Source organism: Nycticebus coucang, chromosome 10 (genome assembly GCF_027406575.1).
Source record: "Nycticebus coucang isolate mNycCou1 chromosome 10, mNycCou1.pri, whole genome shotgun sequence".
Taxonomy (NCBI): Eukaryota; Metazoa; Chordata; class Mammalia; order Primates; family Lorisidae; genus Nycticebus; species Nycticebus coucang.
The window spans coordinates 95,311,103-95,328,925 of NC_069789.1; the positions used below are offsets into that span (position 1 = coordinate 95,311,103).

At 47.0% G+C, this 17,823-nt stretch overlaps 1 protein-coding gene and 1 pseudogene across 1 annotated transcript in view; one reads left to right on the plus strand and one right to left on the minus strand.

The window, feature by feature from the left end:
- The window catches only part of UCK2 (uridine-cytidine kinase 2), a 98,082-nt gene extending 81,969 nt beyond the window's left edge, over positions 1 to 16,113 (minus strand). The window contains exon 1 of the mRNA XM_053606647.1: positions 15,679 to 16,113. Coding sequence (XP_053462622.1) covers positions 15,679 to 15,777 — 99 coding nt within the window. The 5' untranslated portion in view covers positions 15,778 to 16,113. The remainder of the gene's footprint in view (positions 1 to 15,678) is intronic.
- LOC128597905 (uncharacterized) lies at positions 4,757 to 4,846 on the plus strand (annotated as a pseudogene).
- Positions 16,114 to 17,823: the final 1,710 nt, after the last annotated feature.

Below are 17,823 nucleotides of genomic sequence, written 5' to 3' on the forward strand. Positions count from 1 at the left end.
GTTGTAATAATAATACCAAACGTTGCTGCTAATTCACACATAGGGTGAGATGGATTCGCTTCCACGATAGCTTTCAGCTCATCATTATCCACGTTGGTCTCAGGGCACCCATGTGGCTCATTTTCAAGTTTAAAATCACCTGGCTCGGCACCTGTAGCACAGTGATTATGGAGCCGGCCACATACACCCAGGTTGGGGGATTCAAACCCAGCCCAGGCCAGCTAAACAAAAAAATGGCAGCTGCAATAAAAAAAACAGCCGAGCATTGTGGTGGTCGCCTGTAATCCCAGCTACTTGGGAGACTGAGGTAAGAGAATCTCTTAAGCCTAAGAGTTTTGAGGTTGCTGTGAACTGTGATGTCACAGCACACTATCACGGGTGACATAGTGAGACTCAGTCTCAAAAATAAAAAAGAAAAAGAAAAAAAAATCAACAGAACCAGGCACATATTATGTGTACGTTCTTTAGCCATATCTTTCCCAAAACACTTAACTAATATTTCAAGCTATCTGTGCATTGGTACCACGATGGAACTCATCTGTGAAAATAACAAATTTTTGACTTAACCATGGTTGCACAAAAATTCCTCTTAAAAAAGCGAATAATAGGTGGCGCCTGTGGCTCAGTGAGTAGGGCACCAGCCCCATATACCAAGGGTGGCGGGTTCATAACCCAGCCCCGGCTGAACCGCAACCAAAAAACAGCCAGGCGTTGTGGCGGGCGCCTGTAGTCCCAGCTGCTCGAAAGGCTGAGGCAAGAGAATCGCGGAAGCCCAAGAGCTAGAGGTTGCTGTGAGTCCTGTGACATCATGGCACTCTACCGAAAGCAGTAAAGTGAGACTCTGTCTCTACAAAAAAAAAGCGAATAACCACAAGCCAACATGTACATTTGACAGACTTGTCTTCAAAATAAAAATAAAACAAGTGTGTAATAGCCAGGCGTTGTGGTGGGTGCCTGTAGTCCCAGCTACTTGGGAGGCTGAGGCAGGAGAATCGCCTAAGCCCAGGAGTTGGAGGTTGCTGTGAGCCGTGTGATGCCATAGCACTCTACCAAGGGCGATAAGGTGAGACTCTGTCTCTACAAAAAATAAAAATAAAAAATAAAACAAGTGTCAATGTGAAATACAACCTGTTACCTAACAAACGCAATCAGTGTAACCTGGTTTTGTGTACCCTCAATGAATCCCCAACAATAAATTTAAATAAAAAAGAAGGAAAGAAAGAAAGACAACCTGTCAAACTTAGTTCTTCAAGAAATAGGACATTTAATACTTAATAACCTAATAACATGACCAATAATGTTTCCAAGCAGAAAAACAATCAAAATTGGTTGGGTATGGTGGCTCACCCCTGCAATCTCAGCATTTTGGGAGGCTAAGGCAGGACAATTAGTTGAGGCCAAACATTCAAGACCAGCCTGAGCAAAAGAAGATTACGTTTCTACAAAAAACGGAAAAATTAGCTGGGCATAGTGATGGTGCCTGTAGTCTGAGCTACTAGGGAGGCTTATGCAGGAGGATAACTTAAGCCTAACAGTTGAGGTTGCTGTGAGCTATGACACCACAACACTCCAGCCTGGGCAAAAGAGCAAAATCCTATCTCAAAAAATTAATTAATTAATAAATGAAATGATGGCTCAGCTCCTGTAGCTCAAGCAGTCAAGGCGCCAGCCACATACACCAGAGCTTGCGGGTTCAAATCCAGCCCGAGCCTGCCAAACAACAATGCCAACTACAACCAAAAATTAGCCAGGTGTTGTGGTGGGTGCCCTTTAGTCCCAGTACTTGGGAGGCAGAGGCAACAGAATCGCTTAAGCCCAGGAGTTGGAGGTTGCTGTGAGCTGCAACGCCAGGGCACTATAACCAGGGCAATAGCTTGAGGCCCTGTCTCAAAAATAAATAAATAAATAAAATGAAATTAACATTTTATGGGGGCAGTGGAATTGAAATGTGATTTTAAGAAAAACAGAAAAAAGGGGCAGTGCCTGTGGCTCAGTGAGTAGGGCACCGGCCCCATATACCGAGGGTGGCAGGTTCACACCCGGCCCAGGCCAAACTGCAACAAAAAAATAGCTAGGCATTGTGGCAGGCACCTGTAGTCGCAGCTACTAGGGAGGGTGAGGCAAAAGAATCACCTAACCCAAGAGCTGGAGGTTGCTGTGAGCTGTGACGCAATGGTACTCTACCAAGGGCAAGAAAGTAAGACACTGTCTCAAAAAAAAAAAAAAAGAAAGACATAAAAACATGGACATTTATGACTCAAATAAGAGCTTTTTCATGTATCTTTAAATGTATGACAATAGGTCAAATTATCAGAGTACTTAGAGCCCACCACATACATTTAAAAGAATCCAGCTGGGCGGCACCTGTGGCTCAGCGGGTAGGGCGCCAGTCCCATATGCGGGAGGTTGCGGGTTCAAACCCAGCCCCGTCCAAATTAAAAAAAAAAAAAGAATCCAGCAGACCTGGCTCAATGGCTCACGCCTATAATTCTAGCACTCTGGGAAGCCAAGACAGGTGGATTACTTGAGCTCACAAATTTGAGACCAGCCTGAGCAAAAGGGAGAGATCCCATCTCTACTAAAAATAGAAAAACTAAGGTAAGAAGATAATCACTTAATCCATGAGCTTAAGGTTGCCATGAGCTATGATGCCACAGCACTCTACCCGGGGCAACAGCTTGAGACCCTGTCTCAAAAAATAAATAAAATAAATAAATAAAGCAACTATTATTTTTATTTGTTTTATTTTTTGAGACAGAGCCTCACTTTGTCACCCTGGGTGACATGATGTCACTGCTCGCAGCAACCTCAAACTCTTGGATTTAACAGGATTGTCTTGCCTCAGCCTCCCAAGTAGCTGGAACTACAGGTGCCCACCACAACACCAGGGTCTCACTCTGGCTCAGGATGGTCTCAAACATATGAGCTCAGGCAATCGACTGGCCTTGGTCTCCCAGAGTGTTAGGATTATAGGCATGAGCCACCACATCTAGCCTTTTTTTTTTTTTTTTTTGTCGCCCTGGGTCGCTCACAGCAACCTCCAACTCCTGGGCTTAAGCGATTCTCTTGCCTCAGCCTCCTAAGTAGCTGGGACCATAGGTGCCCGCCACAACGCCCGGCTATTTTTTTGGTTGCAGCCATCATTGTTGTTTGGCGGGCCCGGGCTGAATTCGAACCTGCCAGCCAGCTCAGGTGTATGTGGCTGGTGCCTTAGCCGCTTAAGCCACAGGCACCGAGCCATGGCCTAGTATTTTATTTATTTATTTTTTTGTAGAGACAGAGTCTCACCTTATCGCCCTCAGTAGAGTGCCGTGGCGTCACACAGCTCACAGCAACCTCCAAATCCTTGGGCTTAGGCGATTCTCTTGACTCAGCCTCCCAAGTAGCTGGGACTACAGGCACCCGCCACAACGCCCGGCTATGTTTTTGTTGCAGTTTGGCCGGGGCTGGGTTTGAACCCGCCACCCTTGGCATATGGGGCCGGCACCCTACCCGCTGAGCCACAGGCGCCACCCCATGGCCTATTATTTTTAAATGTCAGCATTTATGTATATCAGAATTACTTCCTTTGTAACCCTGTTTACTACTCCTCTGATGAAAAAAAAGATACCAAAAATATTCAATAGGAGAAGGAATTCTCCAAAATTCTCTTAGTGATTATGAACGCAAACATGTTTGAAGATCACAGTTTAAAATCAGCACTCTTACCTGTCCATTACAACAGAAACTTTCTCTGGACAGCCTTGAGCCAACAAAGGCAAAAGATAGGGCTCATCTTCACTTTCCTATTTTTTTTTTTTTTTGGCGTCACAGCTCACAGCAACCTCAAACACCTCAAAGTCTTGGGCTTAAGCGATTCTCTTGCCTCAGTCTCCCAAGCAGCTGGGGCTATAGGCACCCGCCACAATGCCCAGTTTTTTTTTTTTTGTTTGTTTGTTTTTTTTTGGTAGAGACAGAGTCTCACTTTATGGCCCTCAGTACAGTGCCGTGGCATCCCACAGCTCACGCAACCTCCAACTCCTGGGCTTAGGCGATTCTCCTGCCTCAGCCTCCCAAGTAGCTGGGACTACAGGCGCCCGCCACAACACCGGCTATTTTTTTGTTGCAGTTTGGCCGGGGCTGGGTTTGAACCCGCCACCCTCGGCATATGGGGCCGCCACCCTCGGCATATGGGGCCGCCGCCCGGTTATTTTTTTAGAGATGAGGTCTCCCTCTGGCTTAGGCTGGTCTCTAACTCATGAGCTCAGGCAATCCACCCACCTCAGCCTCCCAGAATGCTAGAATTACAGGTGTGAGCCACCACACCCGGCCAGGGCTTATCTTCCCTTTCAAGAAGGAAATCCCAGAGACATCAGCAGAACTCTGGACTTCTAGAGGACAAGCCAGGTAAAACACAGCATGCTTGCTAAGATGACAAAATGGCCCTTGTCTCTTGCTAGACAACCACGGGGGATGGGGAGGGACAAAAAAATAGCCAAAATACCAGACCAAAAAGCACACTCATGAACTACTTAAAGCAATAAAAGAAGCACAATTCTACAAGACCACACACAAAATTCTAATGCTCCAGCCATGTATGAACCAGGCACAAAATTCTTACCACAGGCCACTTGCATCGGGCCCACAAGGCTCAAGTGTGGGGATTCACAAAAATACTGACGCGGCGCCTGTGGTTCAGAGGAGTAGGTGCCAGCCCCATATGCTGGAGGTGGCAGGTTCAAACCCAGCCCCAAAAATCACAAAAATACAGACACTTGTGCTCACTTCGGCAGCACATATACAGAGAAGATTAGGATGGCCCCTGCGCAAGGATGACACGCAAATTCATGAAGCGTTCCATATTTTAAAAAAAAAAGAAAGAAAGAAATACTGACACTATTCCTATAGCTTCACAGGAGGTAACCAACTGAAAATTACTGTTGAAAAACAAGAAAAATAAAAATAAAAAAATTTAAACCCTAGGCTATCAAAAGGCTATCTTTTTTTCTTTTTTTCTCTTTTTTTTTTTGCAGTTCTTTTTTTTTTTTTTTTGGCTGGGGCTGGGTTTGAACCTACCACCTCCAGCATATAGGGCCAGCACCCTACCCCGTTGAGCCACAAGCACCGCCCAGGCTATCTTTTTTAATAGTGAACTGGCAAAGCAAACTGATCTTTTTCAGAATTATCACCCTCTTCCATTGTTTGAAATGCTCAAAACATACATTCAATATAAAACCATTGCCCCCTGGGCGGCACCTGTGGCTCATTGAGTAGGGCGCCGGTCCCATATAGCAAGGGTGGCGGGTTCAAGCCCAGCCCAAGCCAAACTGCAACAGAAAAATAGCTGGGCATTGTGGCAGGCGCCTGTGGTCCCAGCTGCTCGGGAAGCTGAGGCAAGAGAATCACGTAAGCCCAAGAGCTGGAGGTTGCTATGAGCCGTGTGATGCCATGGCACTCTACCGAGGGCCATAGGGTGAGACCTTGTCTCTACAAAAAAAAAAAAAAAAACAAACCATTGCCCCTACATCAGGCTTTTCAGAGGCCTAAAAGCCCAATGCTGGAGGTTTATACTTTTCAGATCATTTATATTAAATTGTCTACTGACAGTACTTTAACAATTGTAAATACTTAGGCTTTCTCTACATGAATTCTCATATAAGACTTTTACTGTTGCATACATATGAATGAATGCTGATTAGCATTTTTTGTCAACCTCTGACAACTATTACACCTTTCATTTTAAGAAATTCTGTCATGGCCACCGTGATGGCTCATGCCTATATTCCCTCCCACCCCTCTGGGAGGTGGAGGCAGGAGGATCCCTTGACCTCAAGAGCTCAGAGCAAGACTCCATTTTCTACTAAAGATGAAAAAATTAGGGTGTTTTGGTGGGCAGTTGTAGTCCCAGGTACTCAGGAGGCTGAGGCAGGAGTGTCAGTCACTTGAACCCAGGAGTTTGAGGTTGCTCTGAGCTAGTCTGATGCCATGTACTTCAGCCTGGGCAACAGAGTAAACCAAACCACTCTTAAAAAAAAAAAAAAAGAAGAAGCTTGACGCCTGTAGCTCAAGTGGCTAAAGCACCAACCACATACACCAGAGCTGGCGGATTCGAATCCAGCCCAGGCCTGCCAAACGAGGACAACTACAACCAAAAAACAGCCAGGCATTGTGGCGGGTGCCTGTAGTCCCAGCTACTTGGAAGGCTGAGGCAAGAGAATAGCTTAAGCCCAGGAGTTGAAGGTTGCTGTGAGGTGTGATGCCACAGCACTCTACCCAGGGCAATAGCTTGAGGCTGTCTCAAAAAAAAAGGAAAAAATAAGAAAAAAAAAAAAAAAGGGAAAGAAAAAGTCTAATCCTTGAGCTGGGTGAGGCCACAGCACTCTACCAAGGGCCATAAAGTGAGACTCTGTCTCTACAAAAAAAAAAAAAGAAAAAGTCTAATCTTTTTATTTTCCTATAAAGTTGGCACTTCTTCATATTTCACTTTTAAAGAGTTGTTTGACTTGGTATTTTATACAGGATTGAAGCTTTATGAGACTGAAAGAAAACTAAAATATTTATTAAAAATTACCTGTTGGGCGGCACCTATGGCTCAGTGAGTAGGGCGCCGGCCCCATATGCCAAGGGTGGCGGGTTCAAGCCCAGCCCCGGCCAAACTGCAACCAAAAAATAGTCGGGTGTTGTGGCGGGCGCCTGTAGTCCCAGCTACTGGGGAGGCTGAGGCAAGAGAATCACGTAAACCCAAGAGCTAGAAGTTGCTGTGAGTCCTGTGATGTCATGGCACTCTACCGAGGGCGGTAAAGTGAGACTCTGCCTCTACAAAAAAAAAAAAAAATTACCTGTTAAAGCTCAGCACACTTAGCTCAGTGAGTAGGGCACGGGTCACATACACCAAGGCTGGCGGGTTCCAGCCTGGCTTAGGCCTTCTAAACAACAATGACAAGTGCAACCAAATATAGCTGGGCTTTGTGACAGGTGCCGGTAGTCCCAGCTATTCGGGAGGCTGAGGCAAGAGAATCGCTTAAGCCCAAGAGTTTGAGGTTGCTGTGAGCTGTGACCCCAAAGCACTCTACTGAGGGTTACATAATGAGACTCTGTCTCAAAAAAAGAAAAAAAATTAAATGTTAAAAAAATTTTGATAGGGCGGCGCCTGTGGCTCAGTGAGTAGGGTACCGGCCCCATATGCCGAGGGTGGCGGGTTCAAACCCAGCCCCGGCCAAATTGCAACAAAAAAATAGCTGGGCGTTGTGGCGGGCGCCTGTAGTCCCAGCTACTCGGGAGGCTGAGGCAAGAGAATCGCGTAAGCCCAAGAGTTAGAGGTTGCTGTGAGCCGTGTAACACCACGGCACTCTACTGAGGGCCGTACAGTGAGACTCTGTCTCTACAAAAAAAAAAAAAAAAAAAAAATTTTTGATAGGGGCTCGGCGCCTGTGGCTCAAAAGCAGCTAAGGCGCCAGCCACATACACCTGAGCAGGCGGGTTCAAATCCAGCCTGGGCCCGCCAAACAACAATGACGGCTGCAAGCAAAAAACAGCCAGGCGTTGTGGCAGCACCTGTAGTCCCAGCTACGCTACTTGGGAGGCTGAGGCAAGAGAATCACTTGAGTCCAGGAGTTGGAGGTTGCTATGAGCTGTAATGCCACAGCACTCTACCCAGGGCGACAGCTTGAGGCTCTGTCTAAAAAAAAAATTTTTTGGGCGGCACCTGTGGCTCAAGGAGTAGGGTGCCGGTCCCATATGCCGGAGGTGGCGGGTTCAAACCCAGCCCCGGCCAAAAAACACAAAAAAAAAAAAAAAAAAAAAAATTTTTTTGATAGGGTGGCACCTGTGGCTCAGTAAGTAGGGCACCCAGCCCCATATACCAAGGATGGTGGGTTCGAACCCGGCCCAGCCAAACTACAACAAAAATATAGCCGGGCTTTGTGGCAGGCGCCTGTAGTCCCAGCTACTCGGGAGGCTGAGGCAAGAGAACTGCCTAAGCCCAAGAGCTAAAGGTTGCTGTAAACTGTGATGCCACAGCCCTCTACCAAGGGCAACAAAGTGAGACTCTGCCTCTAAAAATAAAAATAAAATAAAAAAGTTATAATGTTTCCATTGTTAAGCAACTTTGTTGCCAAAAACTGTGTGTACCTATAAAACTCATAAACAGAAACTTGTAAAAACTTAAAAATTTCTAATGTATTTTACAATACTCCCAATGAGGCTTTTCAATGGGATTTTAATCTACTAGTTAAAACTTTATAAATGTAGCACCCTGGTCTGCAAAACAAGTGATGGATAACGCAAGATAAAAATTTCCTAGCTGAGAGGGATTTTACCTAAGAAATACAATCAATGTAACCTGGTTTCTTGTACCTTTAATGAACCCCCAACAATAAAAAATAATAAAAAAGAAAAAGAAAAATTTCCTAGCTGGTTTTTAACAAAATCCACTGCAGGGTGGCGTCTGTGGCTCAGTGGGTAGGGTGCCAGTCCCAGGGTGGCGGGTTCCAACCCAGCCCAGCCGAATTGCAACAACAACAACAAAAAATAGCCAGGCGTTGTGGCGAGCGCCTGTAGTCCCAGCTTACTCAGGAGGCTGAGGCAAGAGAATCACCTAAGCCCAGGAGCTGGAGGTTGCTGTAAGCTGTGGTGCCACAGCACTCTATTGAGGGCAACAAAGTGAGACTGCATCTCTAAAAAAAAAAGCCACTGCATAATTGGGGGATGGGACTATAATGATTTAGTAAGTACTGCAAATGATGACTTTCTTCTACTTGGATCTTTTTATGGGGTAACTTTTTCAAATATGACAGTCATCAAATCAAAATTCAAAAGACTAAACTTAGAACAAAATCTTCAGCCTGGTATTATCACCAAACTAATACCACCAAGGTCATCCAAGAATCATCAAGTATTACACAAGACTTAAAAATCCCTTTTAAAAATAAAACATTCTTTAATCACAAATATTTTAGTTAAGAATCAGAAGAGTTTATTCCATTAAGGAAATCATGCATCTAAAATGTTTCATTTTTTCATTCTTTTATAATGCCTATTTTTTTTTTTTGAGACAGTCTCACTTCGTCACCCTCAGTAGAGTGCTATGCCATCACAGCTCACAGCAACCTCAAACTCTTGGGCTTAAGCAATTCTCTTGCTCAGCCTCCCAACTAGCTGGGACTACAGGCTCCTGCCACAATACCCGGCTATTTGTAGAGATGGGGTCTCACTCTTACTCAGGCTGGTCTTGAACCTATGAGCTCAAGCAATCCACCTGCCTCAGACTCCCAGAGTGCAAGGATTACAGGCGTGAGCCACCACATCTGGCTTATAATGCCTGTTTTTATATTTCGTAAGTACACATGGGTCATATCTATGTATCTTAAATGACACACATATGAAAAGATGATCAGATGCTTTAAGGATAAACAAATGTTATTTAATAAATGGTATAATGGATAGATAAGGCAGCCTATATATACATACACACATAAGGAGTACACTCTCAAACCTTTTTTTGTTGATTTGAAAAACCGGAGACATAACGTTTAAAAGATTTAGAGATCTTGAGCAATTCCGCAGCACTAGCAGAACCCACTGGCAGAAAAGGTCAGGTCTTCAGCTGTGAAATTCCCAAATACAATCTGTCCCCACCGCAGAAACTCACAATACTCAACAAAGAAAGCTGGAGTGAGGTGACCATAGCCAGAGAGAACATCAGAAACCACACTTCAAAGACACCCAAGGAATAAAGAAGGAACACAAGCTGGGGAAAGGAATAATGAGAGGAACTGCTGGAGGCCGCAGGGCCTGCTGTTTCTGCTTCATCCTACCAGGCCCTGTGCTCGGCACTGAACACTAAACAAGGCAGAACTGTAGGCAGAGCAAGCTTCAAGTGCATACATCCTTGGACAGATGATGGCATGGCGTGCCAAACAGTGGGTGTGGCTGACCTAACTAGAGCAAAGGGGAAAGGGTAAGAGGTCAGAAAGGCCAGATCACACCAGGCCTTCCCAGCCACAGCAGCAGTCTGGGATGATAGAGAATGCACAATGCCAACACTGAAAAGAACAGGGCAGAAGGCCCAAACCAGTTCCCACAGCTCTGGGCGCACCGAACAGAAGGATGATGTGGAATAAGTGATCTGGCCAGATGGCAATGGATGCTGAGGTTCCAAGAATGGGGTGATGGGAGCCAAGGTGACACAGACCCAAGCACATTCTGAAGCTTTCCAAAAGCAGATGCTGACTCAAGGGAAAGCTGCACTGAGGTGACAGTCCACACCTCTTGTGTCCTGTATTACTCACACACTGACAAACCTCCCTAAAAATACTTATGAGGAGGGGCTGCTGCTTGTGGAGAAAGTTCAAAACAGGTATAGATTTAGAAAAGGAAAAATCTCTTGGCAGCGCTCTTAGCTCAGTGGGTAGGGTACCAGGAACATACACCCAAGGCTGGCTGGTTCAAATCCAGCCCAGGCCAGCTAAAACAATGACAACTGCAACAGAAAAATAGCCAGGCATTGTGGCAGGTGCCTGTAGTCCCAGCTACTTGAGAGGCTGAGGCAGGAGAATCGCTTAAGCCCAAGAGTTTGAGGTTGCTGTGAGCTGTGACGCCAGCAGAGCACTCTACCCGGGGTGACAGCATGAGACTGTCTCAAAAAAAAAATAAAGAGGGCGGTGCCTGTGGCTTAAGGAGTAGGGTGCCGGTCCCATATGCCGGAGGTGGTGGGTTCAAACCCAGCCCCAGCCAAAAAAAAAAATAAAATAAAATAAAATAAAGAAAGAAAAGGAGAAATCTGGATCCCAATCCCAGTTCTGTTACTAAGTCCAACATTCTCCTAACCTCATCTTCCACTGTCATCTACCAGCGGGGAAGACACTTGCCTGACTTCAAAGGAGATGGCCAAGATTGGCAGCTCACAGCCAAGACAGGTGGATCACTTGATCTCAGGAGTTTGAGGTTGCTGTGAGCTACAATGCCACAGCACTCTAGCCAGGAAGACAGAGTAAGACTCTGTTCCTCTCCCTCCCCTCAAAAAAGATACATATAGATATATAAGTTAGACTTGATCATAAACAATTTAAGCACTTTATAAACAGTAAACACTAAGGACAAAGACTTTCCCTAATATTTCCTTAAATTTTTTTTTATAGAGTCTCACTTTGTGGCCCTCTGTAGAGTGCTGTGGCATCACAGCTCACAGCAATCTCCAGCTCCTGGGCTTAGGTGATTCTCTTGCCTCAGCCTCCCAAGTAGCTGGAACTATAGGCGCCCACCACAACACCCAGCTATTTTTTTTTGTTGCAGTTTTGCCGGGGCCGAGTTTGAACCCGCCACCCTTGGTATATGGGGCCAGCGCCCTACTCACTGAGCCACAGGCACCACCCAATATTTCTTTAAATTCTGATTTCCCCCTATCCTAAGCACTCAGTACAGTATTCTCTTATGGTACATATATGCTAATGAGGGAAGCAGTCAACAAATAAGCATAGGGCTGGGCGCAGTGGCTCGTGCCTGTAATCCTAGCACTTTGGGAGGCTGAGGCAGGTAGACAGCTTGAGCTCACGGGTTCAAGACCAGCCTGAGCAAAAGTGAAACCGCTTTGCTACTAAAAATAGAAAAACTGAGGCACGAGGATCACTTGAGTCCAAGAGTTGTAGATTGTTGTGAGCTATGACACCACAGCACTCTAACCAGGGCAACAGCTTGAGACACTCTCAAAAAAAAAAAAAAAAACATAGTATAAGCCAAAATGTGCTAAGTTTATGGAAGCAGAAGAAGGAAAAGAAAATAATTCTGATTAAGGAAACGGATAACAAAACTCCATGCGAGACGTATCAACAAGAGCTAAGGCTTCAAAGGACTAAAGGGCATTCCAAAGAGAAGACCATAGCAAAAGCAGAAGTAAAGACAATTCAGTAAGATATGCCTGGGTGTATTTAGCTGTGTAGAAAAATAAACAGCCTGGGACATCTGGGGGCCAAGTGGATTTGCACTGTGCTCAAACATTTGACCTGTACTCTGGGCAATAAGGAGTCATTCAAGGTTCCCAAAAAGGAGAATGACACAATCAGAACTACACCTAAGGCAGACCACTTTGATGGCAGCATAAAGGGGCAAATTTAGAGGAATTTGCAGACCACTTGATGGCAGCATAAAGGGGCAAATTGGTCAAGGAAACAGTCACAAGAACAGCAAAAATGAAAACGATAAGAAAGGGCATGTAAAAGTCATAGGCATACTATCTAACATAGACAGCAAAAAATTTTAGAACTTTTTATTTCCCTTCCAGTGTTACTTCTTTTTTTTTTTTTTTTTTTTTTTTTTGTAGAGACAGAGTCTCATCCTATGGCCCTCGGTAGAGTGCCGTGGCCTCACACAGCTCACAGCAACCTCCAACCCCTGGGCTTAGGCGATTCTCTTGCCTCAGCCTCCCGAGTAGCTGGGACTACAGGCGCCCGCCACAACGCCCGGCTCCAGGGTTACTTCTTGCTATCTCCGAACTCAATTTAGGAGAAACTGGTTTTTTTTTTTGGCCGGGGACAGGTTTGAACCCGCCACCTCCGGCATATGGGACCGGCGCCCTACTCCTTAAGCCATAGGCGCCGCCCGAGAATCTGGTTTTTAACATTGGTCAGAATAACTTTCTCAACCCGCCCCAATTTTAAGATGAGTTTTAAAGGGGCTGCGCCTGTGGCTCAGTGAGTAGGGCGCCAGCCCCATATGCCGAGGGTGGCGGGTTCAAACCCGGCCCCGGCCAAAACTGCAACAACAAAAAAATAGCCGGGCGTTGTGGCGGGCGCCTGTAGTCCCAGCTACTCGGGAGGCTGAGGCAAGAGAATCGCGTAAGCCCAGGAGTTGGAGGTTGCTGTGAGCTGTGTGAGGCCACGGCACTCTACCGAGGGCCATAAAGTGAGACTCTGTCTCTACAAAAAAAAAAAAAAAAAAGATGAGTTTTAAACAATAATTTGCCACATCAACTGAGCAAAGTTTACTGTAAAGTTCTAATTCATCTTCATTTCTAAAACAAACTAAAATATGTGATATATGGAGCTGCAATAACTATTCTTGTCTTCTACAACCAAAATAATTTAGTCTGAGATAAAATACTTGTACCCTGGGCAGCCACAACATTGAGACAAATTAGAGCCCACACAGGAAAATGCCTCCGATCCCTCAAGAGAAACTGTTTACTAAGGAGAGATAAGAGGAAGGAGAAACAATCAAGATATATATAGGACTGCAGGGCAACAGGGTATGGGCAGTCTCCATTTCTATTTCCTTTAGTTAAGTACCTCTGAAATCCAACATTCATCCCTAGCCATTTCCAATCAGCCCCTTTTCAAGTTGACGGCACAAACACGTACTCTTTTCTGCAAGCCTTTCTAGATTCTTCTTAAACAAGGAAACAGCAGGGACTGAGCACTGCTAGATCCACCACTATATACATGATTTGAATCCATTATTAACTCAAGCCTCATTTTCCTGATTTTCAAGTGCTGAGACTAACTGTTGGGACTCCAGAACCTGAGGTTGGTTCCTTCTACCGCTAAACCTGATTTTTGATGATGCTCTAAGGCCCTTTGCCCTCTCCCAACTCCCTTTAACTGGCACCAAGTATCAACCTGCCTTGCTTCCAAACCTTATTGTACCACCATGTTCAGATTTGAGATTTCCAAAGAGGATACAGTCTCCCCAAGAAAGAAAATACTCTGAAATTCTTTGCAAGCTGCTAAGGACTGACATAATACAAAATGTTAGAAGCCCTATACTCCTTTGGACCTTTCTTATAACAAAAATTATAAAAATAATCCTAAACGGTGACAAATTATTGTATGTCAAAAATGTACAACATTCATTGAAAAGTGAATAAAAACAGACCCTTCCTTTCCTGGGAGCTGCTATACTTTTCCTCCTGGATGAAAAAGAGGGACAGCAGACAACTGGTTATTCTCACCTTGTCTCACTACCATCTTCTGTTTCACACCGTTACCTAAGTAACACACGAGCTTATACTGAATATCACCTGCAAAAGGTGAGGACTGAAACACAGATAGACACGTTGCTTAACCTTTTAAAGGTCTCGGTGTCCACCTGTGTGGTGATTAATTATCCAGATGTTACCAAGGTTATTTTGTTTCTAAGTATTCCTCCCATCTGCAAATTTAAGTGACGACAGCCCTCCCCCCAGGAAAGACTTCACTTCATGTTAAAATTTAGACCCCACTAAATGCCAGGCATTATGGTGGGAGCGCTGGAAATGCTGCCGTGAACAACAACAGCAGCAGCAACAAAGTCTCAATCCAACAACAGGAATATACTACGGAAACAAGACAAGAATTCTAAAAGAACAGGTAAAGCTTCCTGAAAAGGCTGGCATCCTGGTTTTGAAGTGCCACTAGTAAAGAATACATTGAAAAAAAGCATGCAACCAGGGAGCAAACAATGCAAACTTCAGGGACCTAACGCGGGCAGATTCCTAGCCCCAGAAGCTAGGGACCAGATTAACTTAAAAAAGAAGTTTCACAGCACCCGCCACCGGGTCTGGGCCCCTAGCGTCCAAGTAGTCAGACCTGGAGGGTAAAATGGAAAAGCAAAATGGAGGAGGGGTACGGACGAGTAGGCTCCGGAGCAAAAACCTCGTGGCTCTCTCCTCATGGCGCCAACCAGCCTTCCTGCTCGGCTCGGCTCTCCCCAGCCCTGGGAAGCATCGTCCTGCCTCGCCAGGCACGCAGCACCAAGCTCTCGCAGGCTCCTCTTGAGGAACCCGTGCTGCCAATAAAGTTGGAGGCTGTTACACCACGGAGGAAACGAGTAGCCACTTCTTAAAGGCAGTTAGGGGAGCAAAGAAAGAACCATCTGGGAGGACTCCACCCTTCTCCACCTGCAGAAAAGGCGCCGGGTAAAGCCAGGGAGTCATTTCCCTTGTCTCGCGGCTAAAACAAAGGAAACAGGCTGCTAGAAGGGTCAGAAAGCCATATGATGACCCCTTTCCGTGGATCCAAGAGGCGCACGCCCGGGACACTGGAGGCAGTGCCAGTACAACTTTCTCATTGAAGCCGACCGCGTTAGCTCCTATCACCATGAAACACGGGAGCCACTTGCTCTGACCGTTCATTGATGCACCGCGCGGACCGGGCTCTCGGGCTTTTACCCGGAAAACCCTGTAATCCCCAGCCCCTGCGTCCAGCCCCACATGGGGCTCCCCTTCCCCGGGACGCCGCCTCGCGCGCTCACACCGCCCTCGCAGCCCTCCCGGCCCGGCTCGCTCCGCCCTCGGCACCCAGGCTGCGCCGCGAGGCGAGCTCGTCTGTGCAAGGCCGGGGGAAAGGAGTACATCAGGCGCCCGTGGGGGATCGTGCTTGAAGCCCTCGCCCCCCGCACTGGACTCGGAAAACAATAAGCATCTGCTTTCCCTGCCCCTCCCCCACAGGACCCCGGCCACGAGTTGCAGCTGGGGGAAAAAAGCGACCGAGAGCGCACCAACCCTGCCACCCTGGCCGGGTGCCCCCGGAACCTAGATGACCCGAGTCTCCACCCGCCCCTCAGCCCGGAACCCTGAGCCCGCGCGGGGAACACTCGGCGCTGGAGCGCGGCCGGGAGCCCAGGCACGCGGGCCACGCGGTGGCTGCAGCAACTGACATGGCCCGCAGCCGCCAGCTACATGCGCCGCCCGCCGGCCCGGGCCGGGATGGGACCGCGGCCCCGCAGTACCTTGCCGCTGGCCGTGCCCCCGCTGACGCCGATCAGGAAGGGCTCGCCGCCGTTGGGCTGCTGGTGGTTCTGCAGGGTCTGCTCGCTGTCCCCGGCCATGGCTCGCACCGCCCCTCCTCCCGCTGCCTGTGCGAACCGGCGCACGCTCCCCGCCCGCGCCCGCGTCGGGCTCCCTCCGCTTCCCGCAGCCGCGGCTGGGCGCTGCCGGGGCCGAGGCTGCCGCTGCTCGCCAGCGAGCCGCTCGGAGCCTGGTGGCAGAGCTGGGTTCCCTAGAGGAGCTGAGAGCCTGCCTCTGCCCGCAGCGGCCGGCCGGGTTTACATCCCAGGCAGAGGTCAGCGTGATGCTGCTGCTCCAATCCGGGCGGGCAGCGCGCTGCTATTCGCCAAGGCGAGGCGGCGAGGCGTCTGTCCCCAGCCTCCGCCCCTCCCGGCCCCGCCCGAGGTCTTTGGGAAAGGTGTGAGCCCGACCCTCCCTCCCTCCCACCCGCCGGATTAACCCTTTCTCGGCACTCCCTTAGTAGACCAGGGAGCAAAGAACAAGCTGTACTGTTTGGTGTACTATTTCAAAAAGAAAAAAAAGCCTGAACGGATTAGTAGGCAGATTAAATAATGTATGGAATGACCCAGGTTTAGGAGCAAAATTTGAACACACTTGGAAGATTACGATGGACAAAGAGTTAATGTCATTTACCTATTATCCAGGCTAAAAAATTTGTGTTTCAGAAAATGAGATTTTTCTCCCACCCGTTTGCCAAAATAATATGTCAGCCGCTGGCTTTAGATATTTCCGCTCTTGGAAACCCCCAAGTGCCATTCTCTTTAGCAGGCCTGATCTCGTGCAACTCCCCAAAGAAAGGTGACTTGAGAGGCGCGTACTCTCTACATAAAAAAAATCAGTGCTCTTCCAGACCACAGCATCTCAAATCCCGTACACAGGTTCCTGTGGAGTTAGGGGTTTGTGGAAACATTCAAATAACACTCAAACACCATTATGGTGGCTAAGAACAGCCACCACCTTTGAAGCCAGACTTCTATATTCACTTTCAGGTCCCTGAGCAAGTTCCTTACTCTCCCTGGGTCTTGGTGTTCTCATCTGTTAAATGGGAATAATAATGGCAACTACGTCCTAAGATTTTTGTGAGGCTTAAATGAATTATTATGTGTAAAATTCTCAGAATAGTGTCTAGCACGGTCTATGCCCTATATTAATGTTTGAAGAAAAAAAGGACTCTAAGGAGTTGAAACTGGAAAGGGAAGTTTTGCTGGGGCACACCTGACAGGGATGGGACTAGACTAGTAACTTCCAGTCATTGATAGCTAATGGAGCCTCAAGTCTAAAACAGAACTTATGTCAATAGCATTCACTAACTTACTTTAAATTGTAAATTACTTTGAAAGATAAGATAAGTTACTAACAAAAAATAAGAGTATCAGAAAACATATTCTTTTTTTTCTTGAGACAGAGTTTCACTATGTCACCCTGGGTAGAGTACTGTGGCATCACAGCTCACAGAAACCTCAAACTCTTGGGCTCAAGCAATTCTCCTGCCTCAGCCTCCCAAGTAGCTGGGACTACAGGAGCCCACTATAACACCCAGCTGTTTTATTGCAGTGGTCATTCAGCGGGCCTGGGCTGGATTCGAACCTGCCAGCTCCAGTGTATGTGGCTGGCGCCCTAGCTGCTGAGCTACAGGCACTGAGCCTAAAAAACACATTCTTCTTACTTTTGAAATAGAGTTGACCCTTGAATAACATGGGTTTGAACTACACAGGTCCACTTATATGTGGTTGTTTTTTTCAACCCTTTGGTTGAAAAATGGAAAACACAGTATTTGCCACAGAACCCTCTTGTACTGAGGGCTGATTTTTCCTATTTGAGGGTTCCACGGGGTGCACTGAGGGTCTTGGATTTGGTTATATGCAGTCTGTTACTAGAATAAATCTCCCACAAATACCAAGAGATGGCTGTATTTTGTGTCACCTCCCACCAGCAAACTCCATAGCAGCTCAGACAGGAAACTAAGATGAGAAGACCCACCACCTGGTACTCAAGCGGACTTCAGGAGGTGGGGGCTGGAGGATTGCTTGAGGCCAAGAGTTGGAGACCAGCCTGAGTGTTAGCCTGGGGATATTAAGTAGGAGGAT